Source organism: Augochlora pura, chromosome 1 (assembly GCF_028453695.1).
Source record: "Augochlora pura isolate Apur16 chromosome 1, APUR_v2.2.1, whole genome shotgun sequence".
NCBI lineage: Eukaryota > Metazoa > Arthropoda > Insecta > Hymenoptera > Halictidae > Augochlora > Augochlora pura.
The window spans coordinates 18,793,944-18,816,568 of NC_135772.1; the positions used below are offsets into that span (position 1 = coordinate 18,793,944).

The 22,625-nt window shown below is 40.4% G+C and overlaps 4 protein-coding genes across 4 annotated transcripts in view; 3 read left to right on the plus strand and 1 right to left on the minus strand.

Annotated features, from left to right (window-relative positions):
- Positions 1–244: 244 nt before the first annotated feature.
- On the plus strand, positions 245–7,192 carry LOC144470748 (glutamate receptor ionotropic, delta-2). The gene is made up of 9 exons (XM_078182247.1): positions 245–359; positions 1,248–1,432; positions 2,630–2,814; positions 3,158–3,553; positions 4,029–4,196; positions 4,471–4,697; positions 4,783–4,985; positions 5,074–5,339; positions 5,436–7,192. The coding sequence occupies exons 1-9, from the start codon at positions 245–247 to the stop codon at positions 6,025–6,027; spliced, it is 2,337 nt and encodes a 778-aa protein (XP_078038373.1). The 3' UTR covers positions 6,028–7,192.
- Positions 6,440–7,984, minus strand: LOC144469569 (uncharacterized). The gene is made up of 5 exons (XM_078179999.1): positions 7,928–7,984; positions 7,538–7,647; positions 7,338–7,436; positions 6,667–6,786; positions 6,440–6,603 (listed from the first exon to the last, which is right to left on the minus strand). Exons 1-5 carry the CDS (start codon positions 7,949–7,951, stop codon positions 6,474–6,476), a joined length of 483 nt encoding a protein of 160 aa, XP_078036125.1. The 5' UTR covers positions 7,952–7,984; the 3' UTR covers positions 6,440–6,473.
- Positions 7,390–10,287, plus strand: LOC144469561 (translation machinery-associated protein 16). The gene is made up of 6 exons (XM_078179987.1): positions 7,390–8,916; positions 9,185–9,219; positions 9,327–9,418; positions 9,520–9,660; positions 9,721–9,869; positions 9,943–10,287. Exons 2-6 carry the CDS (start codon positions 9,217–9,219, stop codon positions 10,095–10,097), a joined length of 540 nt encoding a protein of 179 aa, XP_078036113.1. The 5' UTR covers positions 7,390–8,916; positions 9,185–9,216; the 3' UTR covers positions 10,098–10,287.
- A 7,613-nt stretch (positions 10,288–17,900) lies between these two features.
- LOC144468501 (uncharacterized) overlaps positions 17,901–22,625 on the plus strand; it is a 108,258-nt gene continuing 103,533 nt past the window's right edge. Inside the window, exon 1 of the mRNA XM_078178041.1 lies at positions 17,901–17,991. Within this exon, the coding sequence (XP_078034167.1) occupies positions 17,901–17,991 (91 nt within the window). The remainder of the gene's footprint in view (positions 17,992–22,625) is intronic.

Sequence of the window (22,625 nt, forward strand, 5' to 3'; positions counted from 1 at the left end):
TATGATTCAGGTCAATGTGAAATATTTGCTGGTTGAACTCGATCGAGTCGATATCTGGATGTGGAAAAGAAGTGCGTTCATTTGAAGTGCAGCTCGCCAGTACCGCGAGGAATCTTAATCGAGCACAGAAATACGAAATAGTTTCGTTGAACTTCCTTTTATAGGGTAGACGTTATAAATCGGGTGTCGTTGAAACTATTCCATAGAGAAAATGAGAACAAGATTTTTTTTAACGACGTTCTGCATGGTGATGAGTACGTGCATCTTGCCATCGCCGTTGACGTTGCAACTGATACTCGATTTCGCTAAATGGAAGTCGTGGGACCAGATAGTACTGTTCGACAATCTGAGCTCCTTGGGTGAGAATTCGATGTCGTGGATGAAAAAATTGAATTTCCTCCCGTAATTATATTTTATATCTGTATACAGTGAACGGTATAGGTAATTCAATAATTCCATTTAACACAAAGATACATTTGCGCCTGTTGTATATGGTTATTGCGTTATGAAACAATACGTTAATGGAAATGTAAATAACGAGAAATATTCTTTGACCTATTCTATTTAACCCTCATCTTACGTCAATTCTTCAGGCTTAATATATGGTGTTATATGCGGTGCATTCATTCCTATTCGCTTGCAATTTATTCATGCCGTATAATCGCTATTGTACTTAATCATTCAAATAGTTAGCGATTTAAAATTTTTCTATTCGAATGCCACTTTTGACAGATTCGAATGAAAATGTTCGATTACGTGCGTACACTTGTGAATATCCATACATTTATTGTATGTTTCAATTATCAGTTCTCAGGTGAAAATGCAATGCCATATTTAGATGCAAATGATACACGGAATGTTTTATTGTTAGTGTTCCTTAAAGCTCAATCAAGTCAATCAATTTTTATTTCGCCTATCAATCATTGTTACCATGGATATGCAATACTTGAGAAAGATTACTCATTATCGTGAGACAATGGAATGAACACGCCACCAGGTCCAAAAGTGGTGCGGTTTTGTCAACAAAACTAAGAACGAGGCGCCAGGCCTGAATGTAATCGCATACCCCCCCTCTTCCTCCTCCTCCTTCTCCTCCTCCTCCCCTCTTCCTAAATTTTCCGGTTTTGTTTACAAGTTGAAGGACAATCCGGTGAGAATATACCGTATCGAACGCGCATTAATTTAGGGTGAGTCGTACGGGGAACATTATCGACGGAATGATTGAATTTTGAACTTTGTTCGGGCAGACTGCGTGTTCGCCTACACGAGACCATTATTTTCGTGTCTCGCCGAGAAAGGAATCAGCGTATCGATACAGTCGGCTATCAATCCGAACATACCCGATGCCCTTATTATCCGGAAACACCGGATCGGATCGATCGTGCTCTTGGACGGTGTGAACCTAACGTCCTCCGAGAACGTTCTTCACGTGGTAAGAAGCACGTACGTACACGTACGCGGAGAAACCACGATGTACGCGTTCGTCTCGAGTCGCTTCCAATTAATCACTTGTTTGCCACGATACATCACGAATTGTTTACGAACGTCGTAGAATTTTCGACACTTCCTGGAAACGATATAATTTGGCTAATGATCAATGCGAATTTACGGTTCCCGATCCGCGCGTGTCAACGTTGCGAGCGGAACGGGCGCGGATACAGCGCGAAACAAAAATAAGCGAACGCCCGGCAAACAATTAATATTGGACAGGCAAACGTTTGCTAATATTACCCGGACAAACGGAGACCGATAGAACAATGTTTAGTTAATAAGCTGTTTCTAATATTTGGTGATTTACGACGCGAAAGTAAAGTTTGAAGAAATTCGAACGGAATTGTACATCGTTACGTTTCCACAACGAAACTTTCCATAATTTATGAAAATGATAAGTTGCGACGGAATCGACGATCTACTTTTGATAGACACCGATTCGAGCAAACACGACCGCCACGATTCCTCTATGGAATCTGAAATTGTTGTTTTTCGTCTTTCGTGGTCGTTGATTAAACGCATATTTTTATTACATATTGTATATCACGTGTTCGAAGCATGATTCATATCTGTGTTGCGTTTAAGAATGGATAAAAGCTATGCGAGGGATCAATCCTGCTATAGCGGATACAGGCTTCTGTGTAAAAAATATAAATCGATAATTAATTACATTATGGAATTTAGAATAGCTGAAGTAATGAGAAATTTTTCTTGCAAACGGCGAACACATTAAATAATTATATCGTTTTTTGACGAAGGTGTCAATTAGAATCTGTGAATGATGAATAAAAATTATGAATGTCGTAATTATATATTTATAAAGTGCATGAATAGACACGTGAAAATAAATTACTACATATAGATACGCAATAAATATCTTGCATTTTTCTTTTAACCGATTACGGTCGAAAAAGTTCCAGTCGTTGAAATTGTGAAATGAATGGCACGCGATTAATCATATAACAGTGAGAAACCAAATTTATTCGATCAACTGCTTTACAATCGTGCATCTCATAAATCCAAACGAAGTCTGGCTTACCTAATGAATTGACAATGGATTTCAAATTTTTAACTCGGCAAGGCCTGGCCGTATCGATTTTCCATAATAACCGCGTACGCGCGCGATATACTTTCGCAGGCGTCCCAGAAGTTTCTCTTCAACTATCACATCTCCTGGCTGATGATCACGACTAGGAACACCGATACTACCATCGACACGGTGCTGAGGCATTTGAACATCGGCATCGACAGCGACGTTATCATCGCCACGTCTTCCTTGTCGCCTCCAGCGATCCAGAACCTATCGCGAACTTTCTTGAAAAGGTGATTACCGTGTTCTCTCGAATCAATTAAACGCACGCTCCATATAATAATTATTCAAAAAACTGGAATCTCGTAAACAACGGATGAAAGTTCAAGTGCACGTAATCTCGAGATATAGAAATGAATTTGAGACGGCGGTTTATAATTGAATCTTTAATTGTCGTGGCAATTGGCGGTTATCGTGCCGAAAATTTCCCATGGAAATAATTCCGTTTACTTAACCAGAAAGTTCGAAATGGTAGCGACTGGTATTTCGAAGCTGCCGCGTTCCAAATATTTGAATTATATACGTTCGAATGTGTCGCGATGGAATTAATTTCTAAAATAATTATATACTTTTAAGGTCGCATCGCTGTCTGAAACATTATGCGAGTCGCTTCAAATATCAGGAGACACCGGCGGCGGTGCGGCCCCTCGAGAACGCGACACTGAATCTGAACTACGCCACCTTGGAGAACCGAACGGTGACATTCTACTTCGTCCATGTGTACAAAATACGGCACTCGGACAACACCAGCCTGGTGACGAATTTCCTCGGTACCTGGAACCCGCGTTCTTTGCTGTTGAAGATCCCGACCAGCGTCAAACTCAGGAACGACTTCAAAGGGATGCCGATCGTTTTCGGCGTGTTGAACGGAACGATCGACGGGCAGATGGACGTTACCGATCAATTGGAAGCGAACGACATCTTGCCGCTCCTCGATTTCGCGGGTTTCGTCACGAGCAGCGTTAACGCGAGGTCTGTGTCGCGTGATTCTCACCTCGGTAAACATAATCGGTGAACTTGGTATCTTCTTTGCATCTGGTAAAGTTGTTTCAACATTGTCTCGTTTTAACTTTGCTCGGTCTTAACGCTCTGTTTACCGAGAGTCTATTACCAGTCGTCTGAACAGCTTTAACAGCGTTTGATTGTAAGGGAAGTTTGAAGAATCTTCGAAGAAGTTCTCTCAATTGTCAATCGACGATTCGAAAAGTAATGCTGATAGATGTGATGTTAATGCGGTGCGAGCCGCGTCATTCAACTTTAAAATACTGTGTGCGCTGAACACACAACGTTATAAGAAATCTGTAAAATACGTGCGATATTTACTTTCACATATTTTACCGCTCTCTACGGTCTGGAAATGTCGTTTCTTTGATTTTCTGGATAATTTCGTTCGATTTAAGGGCTTCGGGTATATTAAGCTAAGAATAGTTCGCCGATGTTCTTGCAGCATAGAATTGGTGCCACACGAGAAACTCGGTACGTTGAATAACAAAGTTTGGAGCAATCTTCTCGGCGACGTCGTCACAGGGGCTGTTGATATAGGGCTGGGATACATAACTGTCAACGAGGAACGACAAGCGGAAATGACGTTTAGCCATCCTCTTATTCGATACATGTGAGCGACTATATTTTGCATTTTGATGCGCATCGTTTAACTTTTAACGAGCGAGACGCGTATACGTTGAATCTGAATTATTGCTTCTGAAAATCTACTGCATTTGAAATTATCCAGTGAAAGCGTAAGCATAATAACGCGCTCGTTTTAATTCCATTCGCGAGTGCGGTGTAAATACTAGCAGTTTCTTGAAATTAAATCTTGTTAAACTATGGTCGTGAATTTATAAAATTGGACATCTTCGACGGTTTAATGTGCAGGAGTGTTTCGACAGGAGAAATATTTATTACCATCCGTTGGAGAGCCGAACGATGAGGGATATATTTCGTCAACCATTCAACAACTATCTACTGGGATGCGTGGCCTCCACGTACGTCGCCATATTGTTTACGATGGGGCTTATTGTTTACACCGCGAAAAGTATTCTTCATTCTGAAGAGGAGAAAAACGTTGGCATTGGGGAGACTGCTTTATTGTGCATCAGCATAATGTGCATGCAAGGTTTTGATAAATGAACAAATCTTTTCGGTAAAAATCTATAATATTGTATTTAGCAAGGAATTAATTACTGTGACCTTTATTGCAGGTTCTGCGTGGACACCTCGTACACCGTCAGGGAAGACTGTTTTATTATTTAGCCTGATGTTCGCATTAGTAACGTACAACGCCTACGCCGGTTTCATCACCTCGATATTGTCGGTCCAAGCAAGCGGAATCAAGTCGATTAATGATCTCCTCGCGCACAACTTTAAATTAGGATACAGCATCACCGACGACGAGTATATTCGTGTAAGATCCCCAGCTCGCGGATCCTCAAGAAAATTAACAAAAATTTATTAATGTAAAATTACAACGTTCGCTCGTGCGTTTTTCGTAGAATGTGAATGATAGCAGCCTTCGCGAGCTGTACATAAGGGCGTTCAACAATCGAGAATCTCGGTTGGACACCACTTCCGGTCTGACGAAGGCAGCGCAAGGACAGTACGGTTTCTTCGTCAGCGCCACCCTCGCGCGACGTGCTCTCCGAACGACGTTAATACAAGAACGATGTACCTTGAAGGAACTACCACTTTCTCAAACCTTCACGATGGTTGCTCTACCAATGGCCCACTCGTGTCCCTACAAAAAAATTATTAATCTAAAGTAGGTGCATATAATAGTGATAAAACTGATAATAAATGTTAATCAGATGAATTTGATAATAAATATTAAAAGTACATTAACCGGTTCTCTTTTCAGCATTCTGAAAATACGGGAACGGGGCGTGCAGAATCGTATCACGGAGCGAATGTTGCCGGAAATGCCGCAATGCAAATCGTCGACCACCTTCCACAGCGCCAGATTGGCCGACGTCTACTCTGCCTTCTTCATCCTGATCGCCGGCGGATTGACAGCAATTTCGATCTGGATCGCCGAGAGGATCTGGAATAAAAGGCGGCAGATGAAGGACGTTATAGTTCGTAGGATGCGTCAGCGTAGTCTGATGTCGAACCTGTCTCATTTACCCAATCTCCACCACCTCCATTCACATCGCAAGAGACAGAGCGATCTTCGACTCGGAAAGCAACGCGGTCAAACGAAAGCGAACGAAAACTTCGTGACGGATCCTTCCACTTCCGATTTACGAACGTTTGGCGGGCCATCGAAGATAAGGGATACGCCTGGTCACGTTGACGAGAAAATCGATCGTTCCTGTCACGATTCACGATTCCAGAACCGCCGAAGACAGGCCGGCTTCAACAGAGCGAAACTGTCCGAGATGCTGATGAAGTACAGACGCGACGAGAAGAAGACTAATGATGGCGTGCCAGTTTTTCCTTTCCACGAATGACAGAGCAGTGTCCACTAATTGTTGTTGGTATTACTATTACTATTATCTTACAGTATCTTTTTGTTTTTAATTGAACGACATACGTCATCGAGGTCTGGGTTCGAAAAGACGGTGGTACGACGGGGGTCGAAAACGCATGCACTTAGAAGATCCACTTTAAATCCTGTACGCAATACTGCGTCACTTTCGCGAGATTCTTGCATTCATTTATTGTGCCCGGAGCAAATCGGGCGAAGTCCATCTAAATGTGGATTGCCGGAACCGGTTCAACGCTGCAAGTGACGTGGAAGAACGCAGCCATACATAAATATGTACGTTAATTTTTCTTCTTTATCATCAATATTTTATTTGGTTTTTACAGTTGTGTAAAAAAAAAATATAGCAAATAAAAAGGACGTCTTCAGTACGATGGTCACGTGTCCAGGCTTCTTTGTTTCGGATCGCCACTAGCGTTCTTCGTATTTGTCGTAAAACGCCGCGGTGATTTTCACTTTAGCGTGGTAGGTGTTTGAAGGGAATCCATACTTCTCCGGATTCTTCATATTCCTGCAGTCTCGCAGCAAATTCATTTTGTTTCTACGGAACAATCGAGTAAGAGACCAAATGGTAATTTTTGTTTAATTATTTCTTCCTTATTACCGGCATATAACGTCCGACAATTCGGCAGAGTTTTCGTCGTCGTTGCACCATTCCTGCCATTGTTCGTATAATCTCGCTTCGTTGATTTCGTCCAGATAATAATGACACAGATCCTTCAGTCTACAAAAAGCAGAGACGAAGTGAAGCTTATACAGGTCGTGCCAAAAGTCATTCGTTCGTTCATTAACGCTTTCAAATTTCCGTTCGCGCGAAAAAAATTCTGACGTGGAAGTTAGATAATGCGCGATATTGTGCATCAGTCAGTGTGTGCATAATTAAGTGGCACTACACAATCGTTCTTTTTCATTACGAAATTTGTTGAAATAGTGAAATGTTAATTTGTGGCGAGATTGTGTGAGAAAGTTACACATATTAGATGACAGTGAATCGTCAATCGTTAGAGGATCTTGAACGCCTAAGTCTTCGACTCTAAGACGTCAATCTATTTTAATATACTCAAAATAAATATACGAAAAATATTCCATATCTTAAATATGCAAAAGTTCATCCATGAAATTGCTGACATAACCTGACATAAATTGATTTATTAATTGGCTATCTTATAACGAAGAAAAACAGTAATGATTCCTTATTTTTTCGAGTATATATTTTATTCATCGTAACGGTCGTAATTTAAGAAAATTGGAATACTTGTTTCAGCAGTGACTGACTTGCTTTCCCAGAGTCCGTCCGCCGATGTGGACAATAACGTGAAGCCGGGTATGTCGTCGCAAATAAATTTGTTCCCTTCGTATTCCCTGAGACTGTAGCTGCGCGGTGAATAATTTCGATGAATTAAAAGCAGCAATTCGAAACTTACGTCAAAGTAGAAAGCAATTATTAAACGAAACGGTGGTCGCATGAAACGTACTATCTGAACGAGTGGTCGCAGATGGTTCTCAGAAGGAGTTCAGCTTCAGTGTCGTTCAGGCACGTGCTCGGTGGCATCATTTCGTGGACATCCAGTAAGGTTTGATTTATCTAAGAGGAAAAATACTTTGCAGAGTGCAAAACTTTAACGTCTGGGAGACTTGTCAAATACTCCTTTTAAATTAGAGCATAGATTGTAGATACTGTATTTTAAATTAAGATAACCTAGCTATCGCAAGCCTGCCCTCGCTTGTTATTCTTTTATATAATGATTACCATTACGAAAAATCGTTTCTTACGTAACCTATTCTTATATAATTTCGTTCTTCCTTTTACATTTTCGTTGGCAAAGGATGCGTCCCGGTTTCAGAAGCTATTGAAAACTAATAACCTTTTCAGCGATAGCAAGGCACATCCCGCATCGAACGCAGGCCGAGGAGAAATCGATTTTCAACGTGTCGCACGTCGGGCAAGTACGAAAGTATGGAATCTTTTGTACGATGCCGAATTTCGTTGGGTCGCAGTCGTAATAGTACTCGTCTATTTTTTCTTCTTCTTCGTCGCAAGCGTCTGCTTTGCTTGAAGGTTGCTCGTTGCATTTGCAGCAGCTCGATGTCTTCTTCCTACCGAAACTTGCCCCGTAGGTTATACAACTCGATAGAAGTAAAAATATAAAAAGTGTTCCCGCCCTCATTCCTCGCTCGTAAAGATTCTATAAGGTTCTGAAAAATTTCATAAAATTCCTCGTTAATACGGTGCTAGTAAAAGTGTAAACATTTAAAACAGGTTAACGTCAACGTTAATCCTATCATAGCGGAGGCAAGTGAAAACAGTTGAAAATTTTGAGAACTGATGGCATGTCGTTCGTAGCAGTCTGCAATGAATTTGTCTGAATGTAATCGTACGTTAAAAGTATTACTGCATACCTTATTGTATATATAAATTGATTCGAAATGTGTAATGTATTTTTAAATCGATTCAAAGAGTTCTGAAAATCGAGTGATTCTTTCAGGTTGAAGATCTGAGCCTAAGTGAAGAGGATTTTTCATTATTTCGAAGCTTTGTACAATCCTGAATGGGCATACCATAAAGAACAATTTTCCAATATTTTCACGAAAATAGAGTATACAGTATAATCAATTTTTACTGGGAAATGTTAATACGTGAACTATCGGTAAAGTTACAGGATGTTGTAGAATTTCTCATATATCAACATAGAGTGCGCAACAAAGCAATTAATGTGTCTACACCACCCACGAGGTACGGCAGTGTACTTGTGATTGATTGGTGATTTAGTTGTGAGACGAAATTCGATTTTTAAAGAAGCTTCAAATAATAAAATCTGTTACTTCGTACGATTCTTGAAAACGTATTTGCTCGGTACATTTTTGCGTCTATTTATTATTTAGAAACTCAATTTTGCTTCAGACCTTAGAGCGAGATAACATCGTTCATCAGTGTAACTTGTTCCACATGCAGTTGTCTGATTTCATTCTCGCTTGCTCTTGTTGTTTGTTCTCTTTTTCTTTTACTGTGGGGACAGCACTTTCTTACCAGTTAAACCCATTACTGTTCTAACAACGTCGATATTGCAGAGATCCTTTTTATTTGCTGTCGTGTACACATGTTCTGTTTTTAAACGTTCTAGGTTAGAAATTTCAGAACACGAAAGATACAATCATGGTCAGTATTACACGGTTTTTATTAAGTATGCAAGCCTATATTCTAATTTTTCTATATTATCATTCATACGATTCTATATTAAGTTTCTACAAATATTTTCTCTCCAGTCTACGTCTTTGAAAAAGGAGTACTCGAAGGCTAAGAAAATTGTCCATCCAAGTAGCAGAAAAACTATTGCCATTGTCAAGAAAACCAAGAAGTACATACATCAAACTATTATCGATTAGTTTAAATATTTAATCATCTGCAGTTATATAAGTATCCGTAGAATAGATTCTTAATAATTACCTTTCGTTTTAGGATCTCGAATAGGCAGAAAGCAAAAGTAGCAGGCTTAATAAAACAGAACTTGATAGGAGAAAAAATGTTGTGGATACAGGAACACATGGTTCCAGATGTTTGTCCTTACACTCCTGAATTGACTGCTCGATTGTTAGAGATGTATGTAAAGTAGGATTCTAAACAAGCGACTGAAATGATTATTTTCTGTACGGTTTGCAGGTACATAGGAAGAAATGACGAAGAATTGGAACAAATTAATATAAAACATTCTATAGGTGGAAGGAAGAATAGACAGCATGCAAGTAGAGAAGATGTGTTAAGGATGACCAAGGAGCGTGAGTTAGGAGAGTACAATACATGTGGAATAGGTAAAAAGGGAATAGGTATTAAGAGAACTATTTTTACATTCAGAGTTGTCTATATTAATATTTCTTATCTTAGAAATTCCTGACATTTTAAATACATCTCAGTGCACCATGTTGAGAAACTGGAACGGCGAGTTGAGGTATTTGACCAATTTCAAATTTAGGAGATTTGGCAGAAAGCATTTAAATGATGCTTTACAAAAGACAAGCAAACAATCTGAACCATTGTAAGAAGGACAAAACCATAAAATATACGATATTTTATTAGATAAGTTAGTTAGACTTTTGTTTAGTATATAGTACTTATTTTATAAGGACAAATAGTATTTAATAGTAAATAATAGTATTTAAATATGAAGTGTAAAAGATGAAAGATATTTTAATTCGCACATTAAAGTCGTCGAGATTATGGTTTTGATAACTATTGCCGTTTACGTTTACGCAATTCGGCGGATTACGCTAATCGTTGTCTCCAGCAGCGAACAAAGGTATCGCGAGAAAGGGGAAACGCCACAAAAAGTTCGATTACGAAATATCAGAAGAAACTGGAACATGTGAATGAAGTTGCCGGTGGTTGGCAATTTTTTATAACTCAATTCTTTTACTTCCTTGGCTCCATTTACTTCATTCTCCTTCTCTTAATTTCTGTTCTGTTACCTCGCGCTAGGAAATAAGTAGATAAATAAATTCTATGTTCCCTAAGTCCGATCAGATTTTTTAATTAGGTTAAGCACCATAAACATTTACCCTTTGTTTGAGAAGAAACTTCAAGTACTTAGAATTGTGTGAGAATTCGGTTGAATATTTTTTTTAATCGTCTCGAAAACCAAAAGAGGCTGTTAATTATATACTATGTCGAAAGGAGTTGCCTAGAGTAATTATCGCGGCTACATATAGAAAGGTCATTGAAATTGGAAGTGTCCCCCTTATTCAGTATGATTTCCCAAGGAATTTCTCTGAGAAACTATGGATCGGTTTGATGGAGCACTGCGGGAAGAGGAAAGGCGATCTCGTGGATAAGAGTGAAAGTTGGCATGGCTTTTGCTTCGCTAAATTATCGGTATATTCTGCATCTCCGTTATGGGTTGATAACTTCCAGTCTATATCTCTGTGCTCGAACGGAAACAGAAGTAGGAACGAACAGAACACGTTAGTGGACTACTGGATGTCAACAAACCGATACCAATTTTGGCGTACAAACACACGGCTAATTACTCCGATGCAGCTTCGGAACTTGTTTCTCGGTTAATTGCACTTTCTATGCCATTTGTTTCTTAATGGCCGCTTACCAAACTCAGCAGTCACAAAAGCAATGCTGAAACCTTGCTTTCGTTGCGAACGGCAAATCGTTGAGGATCGACTTAATGAAAGATAATGATACAATAACGATCGGAGAGAAATGTTTCGCGAGCAGCTTTCTGTAAAAAAGATCGCAGATTAACACAGTTTCCTCTGTAATCGTAACGCCACCATCTGCAAGGATCGCTAGATCGCTAGATCGCTAGATCAAACTAACGCAGTTTTATAGATTAAAATTACAAACAACGCGACCGAATAAGATTCGTCTATTTTATTATACGCATTTTCGTTATAAAGGAGGAAGTGTGTAGATAAAAACGAGGTCGGACTTTCCCATGAGATTACTTGTTCGATGCTCGAACAAATATTTCTAAAAGATCACTTACTAGCCATTTCGTTTAAGTAGCAAGCTGACGGGATGCATCATCACGCAAGAATGAAGTTATTGCTAGAGATCTTGATTTCATCTATACACTCGCAGTAAAGTTATTACACATATATTTAAATATAGTTGCTACTTTCACAATTGGAAATAGGAGCTCCTGAAAGGAATGTGGACTTCACTGGTTCGTCGGACACACATAATTTTCCTATAAATCCACACGACAATGCATCCTTGCGACTTTCGCGTTATTTAGAAGAAGATAAATAAGACAGCGGCATGTTTTCCATCATTGTTCATTCTATTTTCTATGCTGCAGGTCCTCAAGGTTAATAATCATCGAATTAGAAGATTTACGTCTGTATCCCTAAGACCGACCTAACTGTACATTGAACAATCAGGTACGAAGTTCAAACAATTATCCTTGGAGCGGTCCCGATGAACCGGAGGATCAAAGGTATTGCGCGCTGTAATTCGATTTGACTCCCCTCGGTACAGCAATGGTGTATTCCTCGAGTAATTAACATGATTAACGTGCGCATAAATAGGATGAAATGTTATCGTAGTATCAATCCTTAGATTGTACAAATATGGTTCTATTTACACGGATATTACAACAGTTTAATATCCGACACTTTTAGTTTTGTATTTTAAAATTGGTATTTTGTCTTTCAAGGAGCGCCGCGAATAACAATCGCGCGGAAGAAAACAAGTGGATCATTTTTACGGAACGATCGCGCACAATCGTATCAGGATTGCGCAAGTTTGGAGGGCCGTGGCCGCGGGACGGCAAAGTCGGACGGTTTCTCGCGGTTGATCGCGATGTCGGTCGATACGGCCGATGAGACATGGCGGAGAGGTAACGGTTGGAGCGAACATAATCGCGTTTTGATTCCTGGCATAGCAAGCGCGCGCGCGGATGCCACCGTACCCGCGAACTGCACCGCCATTTTTACGCTCGCTTGAGCTTTACGAGCTCTCGGCGTCCTTGCGTTCTGCCGGCTCAATTATACGTGACGCTAATCCGCCTCGTCGTTAGACGAGATCCGTGTCGACGAATTAGAAAGTCCACGCCGCGGCCTTTTCAAGTTTGCCACGGATTTTGCTGCGAACACGCTCCGCGAACTTCTTCCGTTACGCGGAAGACCGAGACGACGTCGATGACGCGGCGTTAACGCGCGACTCTCGTCCCCCGTCGTCGCCGAGATTGATGCACACGCGTGCCGTAACTGTGCGCGCACCATTGTGGCGTTCGGCACGTCGAGAGTAAATAGTGCATCGTAACAGACGGTGTCAGAAATATCGTTCGATCGGCATACACGCTCGGATGTGAAGGGAACGGAATGTACTAGCCGACAGACGCGGCCAGCGTTTCATTACTAAAGTACAGTTATTGTGCGCTTCAATGGAATCCGTTGAGTGACGAGTTTATTGAATATCTTGACGAATCAATAGATTCGCACGCTCCTATCTACGATTTTTAGAACCTCGTCGATGCTATTGTAATCGATTTCCTACGTATGCTCCGTTTATAAGATAAATTCGATATTCATTTCTCTCGTTACTTCCGCGCACGATCTCCGAGACAAATATTCGTAGCGCGCAAAGAAATCGTCATCCTGAAACCGATAATTTCAACTACGAGTCCAAGCGTATCGCCGTTCGAAGAATGTACGAAAATAGGTATTATATCGAGCCTGTATCTCCAGTATACTTTCGATTATCAAAGCCGATCCGCCGAGAGAATGCTAGACGGTCAGACGAACGGCCAAAGAAATGTTAAACACCGACGAGTTCTGTAGCTATTTTCACCGCAACACCCAGGCTCAATTTCGCGGTCCACGGGCGTTCGGCCGAATAAAAAAAAAAGGAGGCGACGGTAAAAAAGCAGGCAGGCAGGCGGGCAGGCAGGTGGGGAGTAATTTCTCCGGTGGAATCTCGACGACGGAATTCGAGAATCACTCGGTAAGCGAGTCAACCGACATCGACACGAATACTTTAGGAGACGAGGGCTCCACCGTGGCACAGAGGCCGCGGAGAGAAGACGCTCGCGAATGTAGGTCCCTCGGGTCGCCACCTATAATGCGAACCTCCCACCTTGCTCGCCGTGCCACTATCGTACAGGTTCCTCCAACAACCGTGCCCCCTGTCTCCTGGCCGAGTTCATTCAGCGCGACAGGTGGACCACCATGTTTGGAGGTGTCCGACCGGCATTCGGCCCGACGGATCGCCGGATGGAGCGACGAGTATACGCGGGAGAGTCCGCTCGACGCCGACCGATCGAATTTTTGCGTTGGACAGCGCGTCCTCGAGACCTTTTGCTTCGTTTATTGTTAATTAATTCTTTCTACTGCGACTCTTTTCACGCTCCGTTGATTAGCACTTGTTTGTTGTTAATACTGTTCTTAATAGGACCAGATAATTTTTGTTAATTCTCTTGTCTTTATTTACTTCGGTTTTTAGACTTTGATAACAGCAGAAATAAATTTTATTTCGATTTAGAAGAAATTATTAGACTCGTTATAGCTTATATTAGGTTTATATAAGTTAGAAATAGACTGCGGATTTTCTGTATTTATAACAAAAATTACTAGTTATCATTTGACACAGGAATAATGTTAAAACAGCCGAGAAATATCTGAATAATATTCAAGACTTGAAATAGCAAAGAAATGACCGCGTTCTGAGATTAGTTATAATTAAACTGCGGCTTTTAAACATTCACGAATAGGTCAAATGCAAAATTAAAAGGCTAAACTCTTTCATTAGTTAATGAGATACAGCGCTCGTCAAAAGTATCTCTACACAGTTCGTACGGTGAAATGATTCAATGAATTCATTCTCTGTCGTTTCCTCGTCGCCGACTGATAAACTTCGAATAGAAATCATCGTAATTAAGCGACGACTGTAACGGTAGACGTGTTAAACGTGTAAAAAGGTCCGCGGCGACGATTATGCATAAATTCCTTTTCACCGCGGGCAAAAGTAAATCTAACCCGTAAGCTCCGCGCGGCCAACACCGTTGCTTTGGAAAGTCATTTTTAGCAGTTCCTCCGTGAATAGAGAGTGTAAAGATCACTTCACCTATTTTGCAAATGAAGTTTTGTGCTTGCCACTTTCTACAGAATTTGGGACGTTTCTATTTACAGATATCTCGATTATAATCGATCCGTTGTCGCAGCATCGACAGAGCCAGGTCCACCAATTTAATTGATTCTTCTATCATTCGTATATTTTATTAATCGCATAGTGTGCAGATTTTCTCGGAAAAGCCTTCTAAAATTATTGTAAAATATCTACGAACATGTTTAATCAAAATTAGTTATTTTATTTCCATTTGATTAATTTTGGTAACATTTATATATTTTATTAATCACATAGTGTGCAGATTTTCTCGGAAAATCCTTCTAAAATTATTGTAAAATATCTACGAACACCTTTAACTAAAATTAATCATTTTATCTCTATTTTTTTCCATGACGAGTGTACACGTTAAAGGGTTACAGGTGATAACGATGTAAATTAGTGTTTCGGTTCATAGTTTCTTGAACCGTAGCGGCGAACGTAACAATTAAGAAGCGGAGAAATTGACACGTAAATTAGCGTAAATGTAACAGCACTGTTCAACGACTGTAGGAGGTGCTATGTAACGGGTGGGCATGTGGTACACGGTCGGAACAGTGTCGCGCGGTACGAGAATAATACGTGACTTCGAGAAGGAAGCGAGAGAAAGAGCACGGACATACATAGCTGCCTCAGTCGTCTGCCATTGGAATTGATGAGCCAACTTTCCTCATGCATATTTCGTTTAATGTCTCGCGTTGTACTTTATTATCCGGCAAGAAAGAAACTGTCTTCACGTTTGATGACAAAAGACTCCTCGATTGCATTCCGAGTCATTCAACGCAAAGTGTTATAAATAACTCGATGCCGGCTGTCCTTTCCCTTGTACCATTGTTTAACAGTATGTTCGATCGATTCGCGAAACTGGTTCTTCGCTATTGTATTTTCAATTTCTCCTTGAAATTTTAATCCTTTCGGTCTAAATATTTATCGTTAATAAAATTCCCTTATCCGGAATTTTCACAAATCTAGTTTTACTGCAGAATGCGCCTTTGGTATTTTTTTGTTAATTTGTTTGCAGCAGAATTTATTTAATCTCGTTACAATAAGGATATTATAAATGTTTGAGTATATTTTCACCTAATCGGTAGCACGAAATGAAACTTAATAAGGTACAATCTAGATTTTAAAAAATAACTACAAACAATTAATTTTTATAAACGGTGCACGAGTTTTGAGTAAACGCATTGCTTGATCAAATATCTGTTTGGATGCAGTAATAACGTGATCAGCCGGCGATAGCATGAAATACCTTCACTATCAAGCACCGACGAATTTATTTGTATGACACAGTCGAAGTGATAGTGGTTTGATGTTAAACTTGTTTAGAGTAAACTAGGTAGAGAGTACCTGGGTTTCTACAAAAGTAAAACGTTTTCGTCGCGCATATATTTATATCTTATTTTCCAGAAAGCAGTCTCGTAAAGTTAGTTAACGATCGCAATTTGCTGGGGGAAGAATATAGTTGAATGTATTATTAATTACTTGGGTGTTTTAGCGCATAGTTGCACTTTATATAAATAAGTAAACAAAAGTCAATGGAAAATGCATATTTGTTTACTTTAGGAGCATTGGTTCAGGACATTCTTTACTTTTTTTAGTATCAAGATGATATTATAAAACAGTACAAAATTCTTATTTATATAGTTATAAATATATAATTAAATTTAATATGATATGATTATCAAATTGATGATATTATTCTATTATTTTTAGTTTCAAGTATATGTAATTTAATTATATATTAAAATATGTAGAAATAGTTCTCAATCAACTTAATGTTAATATTTATTCCTTAAAATAAAAAATCGCGTAGTTCGAGTTTTCGTAGCGTTACTATTTTCAATGTTATTTCACGTTCTCTTGTAAAAAAATTAACTTCCGTTCCTCCATCGAACACAACGTCAGCTCCCAATCCATCGTTTCGCCTCCGCTCGTCCGACGTCGCAGTTTCGTTAACGGTTCTTTTCGAATATCTCGATAATAGTATGCACGTTTGTCTATACCATCCCGGTTGAACTGTTTCTCATAGATGAAAATAACGCTCCTACAGATTTTCCGTAGCACACGATTCAGCGCCTTGAATGTTCATCCTCGCGCCATAATTGCGCTCTTCTGTAAAGGGTTAAGTATGTAGTTTAACAGTATGTAGCTTAACAGTATATAGTTTAAAGAACATTAAAAAATCAGTTTATGATATATAATTGCCGAGCAGAGAGAATTAACTCAAATTTCTGTTCTTCGTGTTGAGTTTTGCGTTAAGTTAAGGGTGGGTCTCATGGTTCTGTCCAATCTTAGAAAGTCAGAATAATTAACATAAATTCCAATCAAAAATTAAAAATGAAAAATATCATGTTATCTCGATGAACGACGTCATTAGCAGGCACCCGAAATAAAATAGACCACAATGGCAGCCAAGGCCGCGAGCACCGCGCGCAATCACGGTGACAACAAAACAGCCTGGCGAGGAAAGGGCCCGCGCGCCTGGGAAACGGTCCTCCGCTACCATTGGAAGGAGGAAGAAGCTGGAACTTTGGATTAGAAGGAGTAGAACCGGGAAAGAGGGTACAGACAGACAGAGAGAGAGAGAGAGAGAGAGAGAGAGAGAGAGAGAGAGAAAGAGAGAAAGAAGAGGGGGTAAGTTGACAAAGTGGGGGAAAAAGAGCGACAGAAGAGGGGCCTTACCGGCTCGCCTCTGGCCTCTCTCTCGATACACCTTTCTCCGGTTCCCAACACCCGGCGGCGGGCCTTGCTTCCCCTTCAGTCCTCACCGGGACACAGACAAAGTTACGCACTCGGAGAAAGGTCAATCGGTCGGCTGCTCCGCTCGTCGAGTACCGGAGTTCTCGTTAACCGTTCTCTCTCTCTCAAGTCCAGGTGACCAGGTGGAAAATTTGTCATTGTTCACGCGCCAAGGCAACGCAGCTTCGACCGACGTCTTAATTGTTATCTTCGATTTTTTTCCATCCTTTCTTTTCCGACCTGTTACTTGTTCGGGATCGTCGCCGAAATTCACCCTGTTGAAGGGGATCGCGACGGGACAGCTTGGTAAATCGGTTCGCAGTTCGGGCAAGGTGGATCCGAGGTGTGCAGAACAGGTTCACGGTAGTTCCCATCACGGTTTTGGTACTGATGTAACGGGCTACGGCATCATCCATCCGGACCAGTTTACATGAGACTGCACGTCTCCGGGTAATATCGTGCCGCAGCTACGTGCGACCGGGATACAGATGGGCGAAGACATGTGGAGGCTTTGGTTCACGAAACTGCTACTCCTCGCGGCTCTGCTGCTTGCCGCCGCACCGGGATCGCTGTCCGAGGGTGAGTACTTGTGCCACGATATTCTACCCTTACGCCGTCGCTTCGAGTAGAACTACTCTTTCCGATGCGCTTAGTTCTTAAACTCGACGACTGCTAAATCGATCTGTTTTTACGCCGCGGTAATTCAGTGAACGTAACGCTCTATATTATGTGTTTAATATATATGTTATTTGCTTGACGTATATGTTATTTGTTGGACATATATGTTGTTTGCTTGACATATATGTTATTTATTTGACATATATGTTATTTGCTTAACATATATGTTATTTGTTTAATATATACGTTTTGCGTTTAACATAACTCAGACGTGACAAGCTCTGTCACTGACTTCGCGAAAATGACGTTGTCGAGGAAATCAATCAGTGTTCGATGCTTTTCATTGCACAGTGAAGTCTCAGTACACGTCCATAACACCAAACCTATCGAGCATTAAAATTAATTATTGCGCATTGCCTGACACCAGCGAAAACAATCCTATTAATTTAGTTTTCTTCCACTTTTCGTTATAACACTTGTCGCAATATTATAATTCCTGAAATGTCATTTTCTATGAAAATATTTCAATTGATCTAATAATTTTGAAACGACCATTTTTGCGTCCAAATTGGATGTATGTCAGCGATTTCGGTACCGTGCGACCTCGAATGATAAATTGTGCGACCCGTGAACAAAGCCTGAAAATGATAAATTTTGTCTGCGATCCGAAGTTACCAGTTTCGTTGGTATTTTAGCAATCGGATCGACTGCAGTGTTCGTTGCGAATTGCAATGTTCTAGTGACGGGCCAGTGGCCTTGGTGAATTGTGTGACATTTTGCTTCAGCAATGAGTCATTGCGACAGTTTTCTGCCTCCATTTCTTATGGTATAATATTTTTAGCTATGGATATTAGTTGAAGTTTCATTCTGCAATATTTTTATGAATAAAAAATGAACTACATGTGCGAGAACTGATTGAACCACGGAGTACTAGGTTAACCAGTTCGGTTGCGCAAAGTATACTAGAACAATTCAGCCATCCCGTAGATTACTGTACATCACAGTTTTTAATGTTATTTATTGAAGGGAATAGCTGTAATTAATAATAGGTTTAAATAGTCTATAATTTTCTTAAATCTAGTGATTGGATTGCGAATTTTTATATATTTTGTGAGAAAAATAGTAGCAATTATTTAGTTTCTATTTATTTTTTACCTTTTGCAATCGATACAGACAATCTCTATTTTGCATATAAAATCGGCTAGGATACAATAGCTCGATTTGTCTCGAATTAAATAATAATATAGCAATATATAGAGTTAATTCTTATTTAACATAATTACTTTGACCCTCGAATCTCCTTTATTATTACAGAAAAATTGCGAACTATTAGCAGAAAAATTATTTATATCCAATACGAGCATTTTCGCAACAGATCTCTTCCATAGAAATAAATAGCACGGTGGACAACAGTAACAAAATAAAACAAATCACGCTATCGTATCCGCTGTCAGAAAAATTATCGAATTTCCACTGCGACGAATCAATTACGTTCAAAAGTGATAAAAAGAAAAATGATCGCGAAATCGAGCGATTCTCTCGAACAGGATCACCGCGATCCAGACAACACGGTGGGAAAGGATCGCGTCAGCTGAACATAATTTCCCTAATCGCGATAACGCTCGGCTCGGCTCGTTCCGAACACGGCCGCGTCGTTTGTTAGCCGGCGTTGTCCCGTCGCGTTAACATCGGTCGCATCTTAATTGCAACAGGAAAACAGTTGCCCGGGCCGGACAATTCCTTCCGCAGCGAGAGAGCTACACGGTGAGCCGCTTTAAAAGTGGATGTCCTATTAATGGGAACGCGAGGCGGCGACGTTATCTCCGCGCGGCCGCGACGCGGAAGAACAGCTGTTCCAACCGGAGGTGAATTATCCTCGTGTCCGCTTCTTGCGCCGCGCGACAATTATCCCCCGGCGATCGATCGGGGCCGGCAGCAAAAAAGAAAAAAAGAAATGGAAACAAGCAAATCGAAAATGCTTTTCCGTCGAAGCGGTCCGGCGTTCGATCCAAAACCCGAGTTTTCCTAGAACCGCTCTTCCTGCACCACCGGGATCGTTGCACAACGTGTTCCGCGAGAGACAAGTCTCTTTCTTCCCTTCTCGCGTCCCGCCGGACGAATTAGAAAGTGTTTAAACGCGGCGCTGTCGCCGGAGACCCCGCGAGAGACCCGAGACAGATACGCTTCGAATACCGCGGCGGAATTTTCTGCGGGAATAGTCGCGGGAAATTCGACAGGTGTACAGGCGGCGAAGGATTGGAAGACTATGGTCGAGGGATTGGAAGAGTGTGGTCGCTATTGATGCAATCGCAGCGATAATTATTTTAATTATTTAGAGACTGTTGAGACGCTTTTTATATAGCATTTTGTGAGACAATTTTTCTGCAGGGATTTCTCGTATTTTTATGACGCGTTTTCAGCGGATTTTGGAATTTTTTCGTAAACTTCCAGGCAGAGATTTTGACAAAAGCGATATATTAGAATGTCCAGGGTGGTTTATGCTACTTTTACACCTAGGTTTTGGTATTGTTATTAGACATAGGTATTGGGTAATAAATTTTTCCATAGAAAATTTTTTTTTCTATTAGAAAATTTTTCTATTAGAAAATAGCACTTATCAAGAAACATGCAATTTTAACAAATTAATGAATTTAATCGATGAAATAAATCGATTAAATAGAATTTTAGAATTTATAAAATCAAACATTTTATTTCTTATTTTTTTTCCATGCCAATACCCTTTTTATGTTAACAATATTAGTTGAACCATAACCTCCCCCGCGATTAATCACTGGCTCGTTTGTTTTTGTTTTCACCGCCCCCGCGCTTGTTATGATGCATCGTCTTTGATCTGAAAAACGTCGGTGGATTAGTGAATGGAACTAATTTTGCATAGATTCAATGGAATTAACGTTAACAAGCGTGGACGGGTTCTGAGAGGCGGCGCGACGGCTGGGAGAGGTGTTGCAAAAGGCGGTGCGCGGCGAGGCGCGCGGGCGCGGCGTAACGGTGTGCGCGATCGTACACAATACATCGCGTAAAGTATAGTGACCCAAATGATGCAGAAAATAAGTGGAAAGACAATGCGCGCCTCCTGGCTTAACTAACAACGCTCCTCGGAAAGCGGGGCGTAGCCAATTTTTGCAAAAAATAATTAGCGCGGTGTCAAAACATTTAAATCGATTAATTTCAGCGACGTATCAAAACATTTAAATCGATTAATTTCAGCAACGTGTCGAAACATTTAAATCAATTAATTTCAACAGCGATCGTCGACGTGAAAAAAAAGAGAGAAATAATTAGTTCTCGGTCGAATAACAAATTTAGAGCTTCTGACCTTTCGAAATTCGCGTTCAATAATTTATGAAATCGACAAGCTAGAGAGGATTAAAAAATCGCTGAATTATTTATGCAAGAGCAATTAATTCCCGCAAGTTGTTTAAAGTTAATGGTATAGTTTGGTCGCGGCGAGATAATGTAATCGGAAAAATTGATTAGGGTATTCGGTACTCAATCTGCGACGATTGCTATTTTTCACATTTATTTTATATATATAAATAAAATTATAATACAGCTTTCGGAATTTTCTGACACGTTGCGACATTAAGTTTAGAAAATTAATAATAATAATTATAATATCAATACATATATCTATACAATCACATAGAAAGGACGATTAATTGTTTTAAACCTAGTCTAATTATTCAAACACAGCTTTCGGAATTTTCTGACACGTTGCGACATTAAGTTCAAAAAATTAATAATAATTATTATAATATGTAGATATACATCTATATATCTACATATTATTATTATTATTAATTTTTTAAGCTCGATGTCGCAATCAACGTATCAAAAAATCCCAAAAATTGTATTTTGATAATTAAACAAGGTATAAAACAATTAACCGTCCCTTCGGTGCATTTCGCCCTGCAAATCGGCCCTCATGGTTCGCGTTGAAATCGATCGCCGCCGCAGATGCCGTCGGCGATGCCGCGAAAACGGGGCAGGAACAGTGAATGAGACCGATTTTCACGCGGCCGATGCATAATCCGTTCGGAAATTGGGATGTGCGAACCTCTCTCGCGCGCGCGCGCGCGCATTAGAAAATAATATAAGAGCGCCTCGTGTGTTATAAACGCGGTATAACGGGTTCGCGCTGCGCGCGCGCGCGTTTTGCTCGGGCATCCGCTTCTTCGATCCCTCGATCAGGATCCAGTATCGGCGATCGGCCGTCCGCCACGCGTTTCACCGAGGGGCCCCCATTCGAAACGGGTCCAGTTCGAGCGGGCATTAACGGTGTAATTTACGAAATCCACGCGGCCCGCTTATCGGCTCTCTTCGTCGAAACTGATACAGCTTTTTCGTCTCAGAAAACTATTAAAAGCAAAAGGTGACAATAAAGAAGAAACTGAAAAGTATATAGATAGTATTGTTAACGTGAGAAGTGGGGAGAAATTGTTCTCATTGCGACTGTTTTTATAGAAATATAATTTATATTGGATGACACGAAATTTAAATTAAATGAGTAATTATGTGAGTAGATTGTAAAAATTTAATTATTATGCTTCACGTTGTTCAAGCGTCCAATGTCG

Excerpts from the sequence above, each read along its gene's own strand:
- LOC144469561 (XM_078179987.1), top strand. Across the intron at positions 9,661-9,720 it reads ACTGCTCGATTGTTAGAGAT|GTACATAGGAAGAAATGACG; the intron begins GTATGTAAAGTA and ends TACGGTTTGCAG. Across the intron at positions 9,870-9,942 it reads GTACAATACATGTGGAATAG|AAATTCCTGACATTTTAAAT; the intron begins GTAAAAAGGGAA and ends TTCTTATCTTAG.
- LOC144469569 (XM_078179999.1), bottom strand. The coding sequence starts at position 7,951 with ATGTGCCTTGCTATCGCTGAAAAG. Across the intron at positions 7,648-7,927 it reads GCCTTGCTATCGCTGAAAAG|ATAAATCAAACCTTACTGGA; the intron begins GTTATTAGTTTT and ends TTTTCCTCTTAG. Across the intron at positions 7,437-7,537 it reads TGCGACCACTCGTTCAGATA|CTACAGTCTCAGGGAATACG; the intron begins GTACGTTTCATG and ends TTCACCGCGCAG.
- LOC144470748 (XM_078182247.1), top strand. The coding sequence starts at position 245 with ATGGTGATGAGTACGTGCATCTTGCCATCGCCGTTGACGTTGCAACTG. Across the intron at positions 2,815-3,157 it reads TCGCGAACTTTCTTGAAAAG|GTCGCATCGCTGTCTGAAAC; the intron begins GTGATTACCGTG and ends TATACTTTTAAG. Across the intron at positions 4,197-4,470 it reads CATCCTCTTATTCGATACAT|GAGAAATATTTATTACCATC; the intron begins GTGAGCGACTAT and ends GTGTTTCGACAG.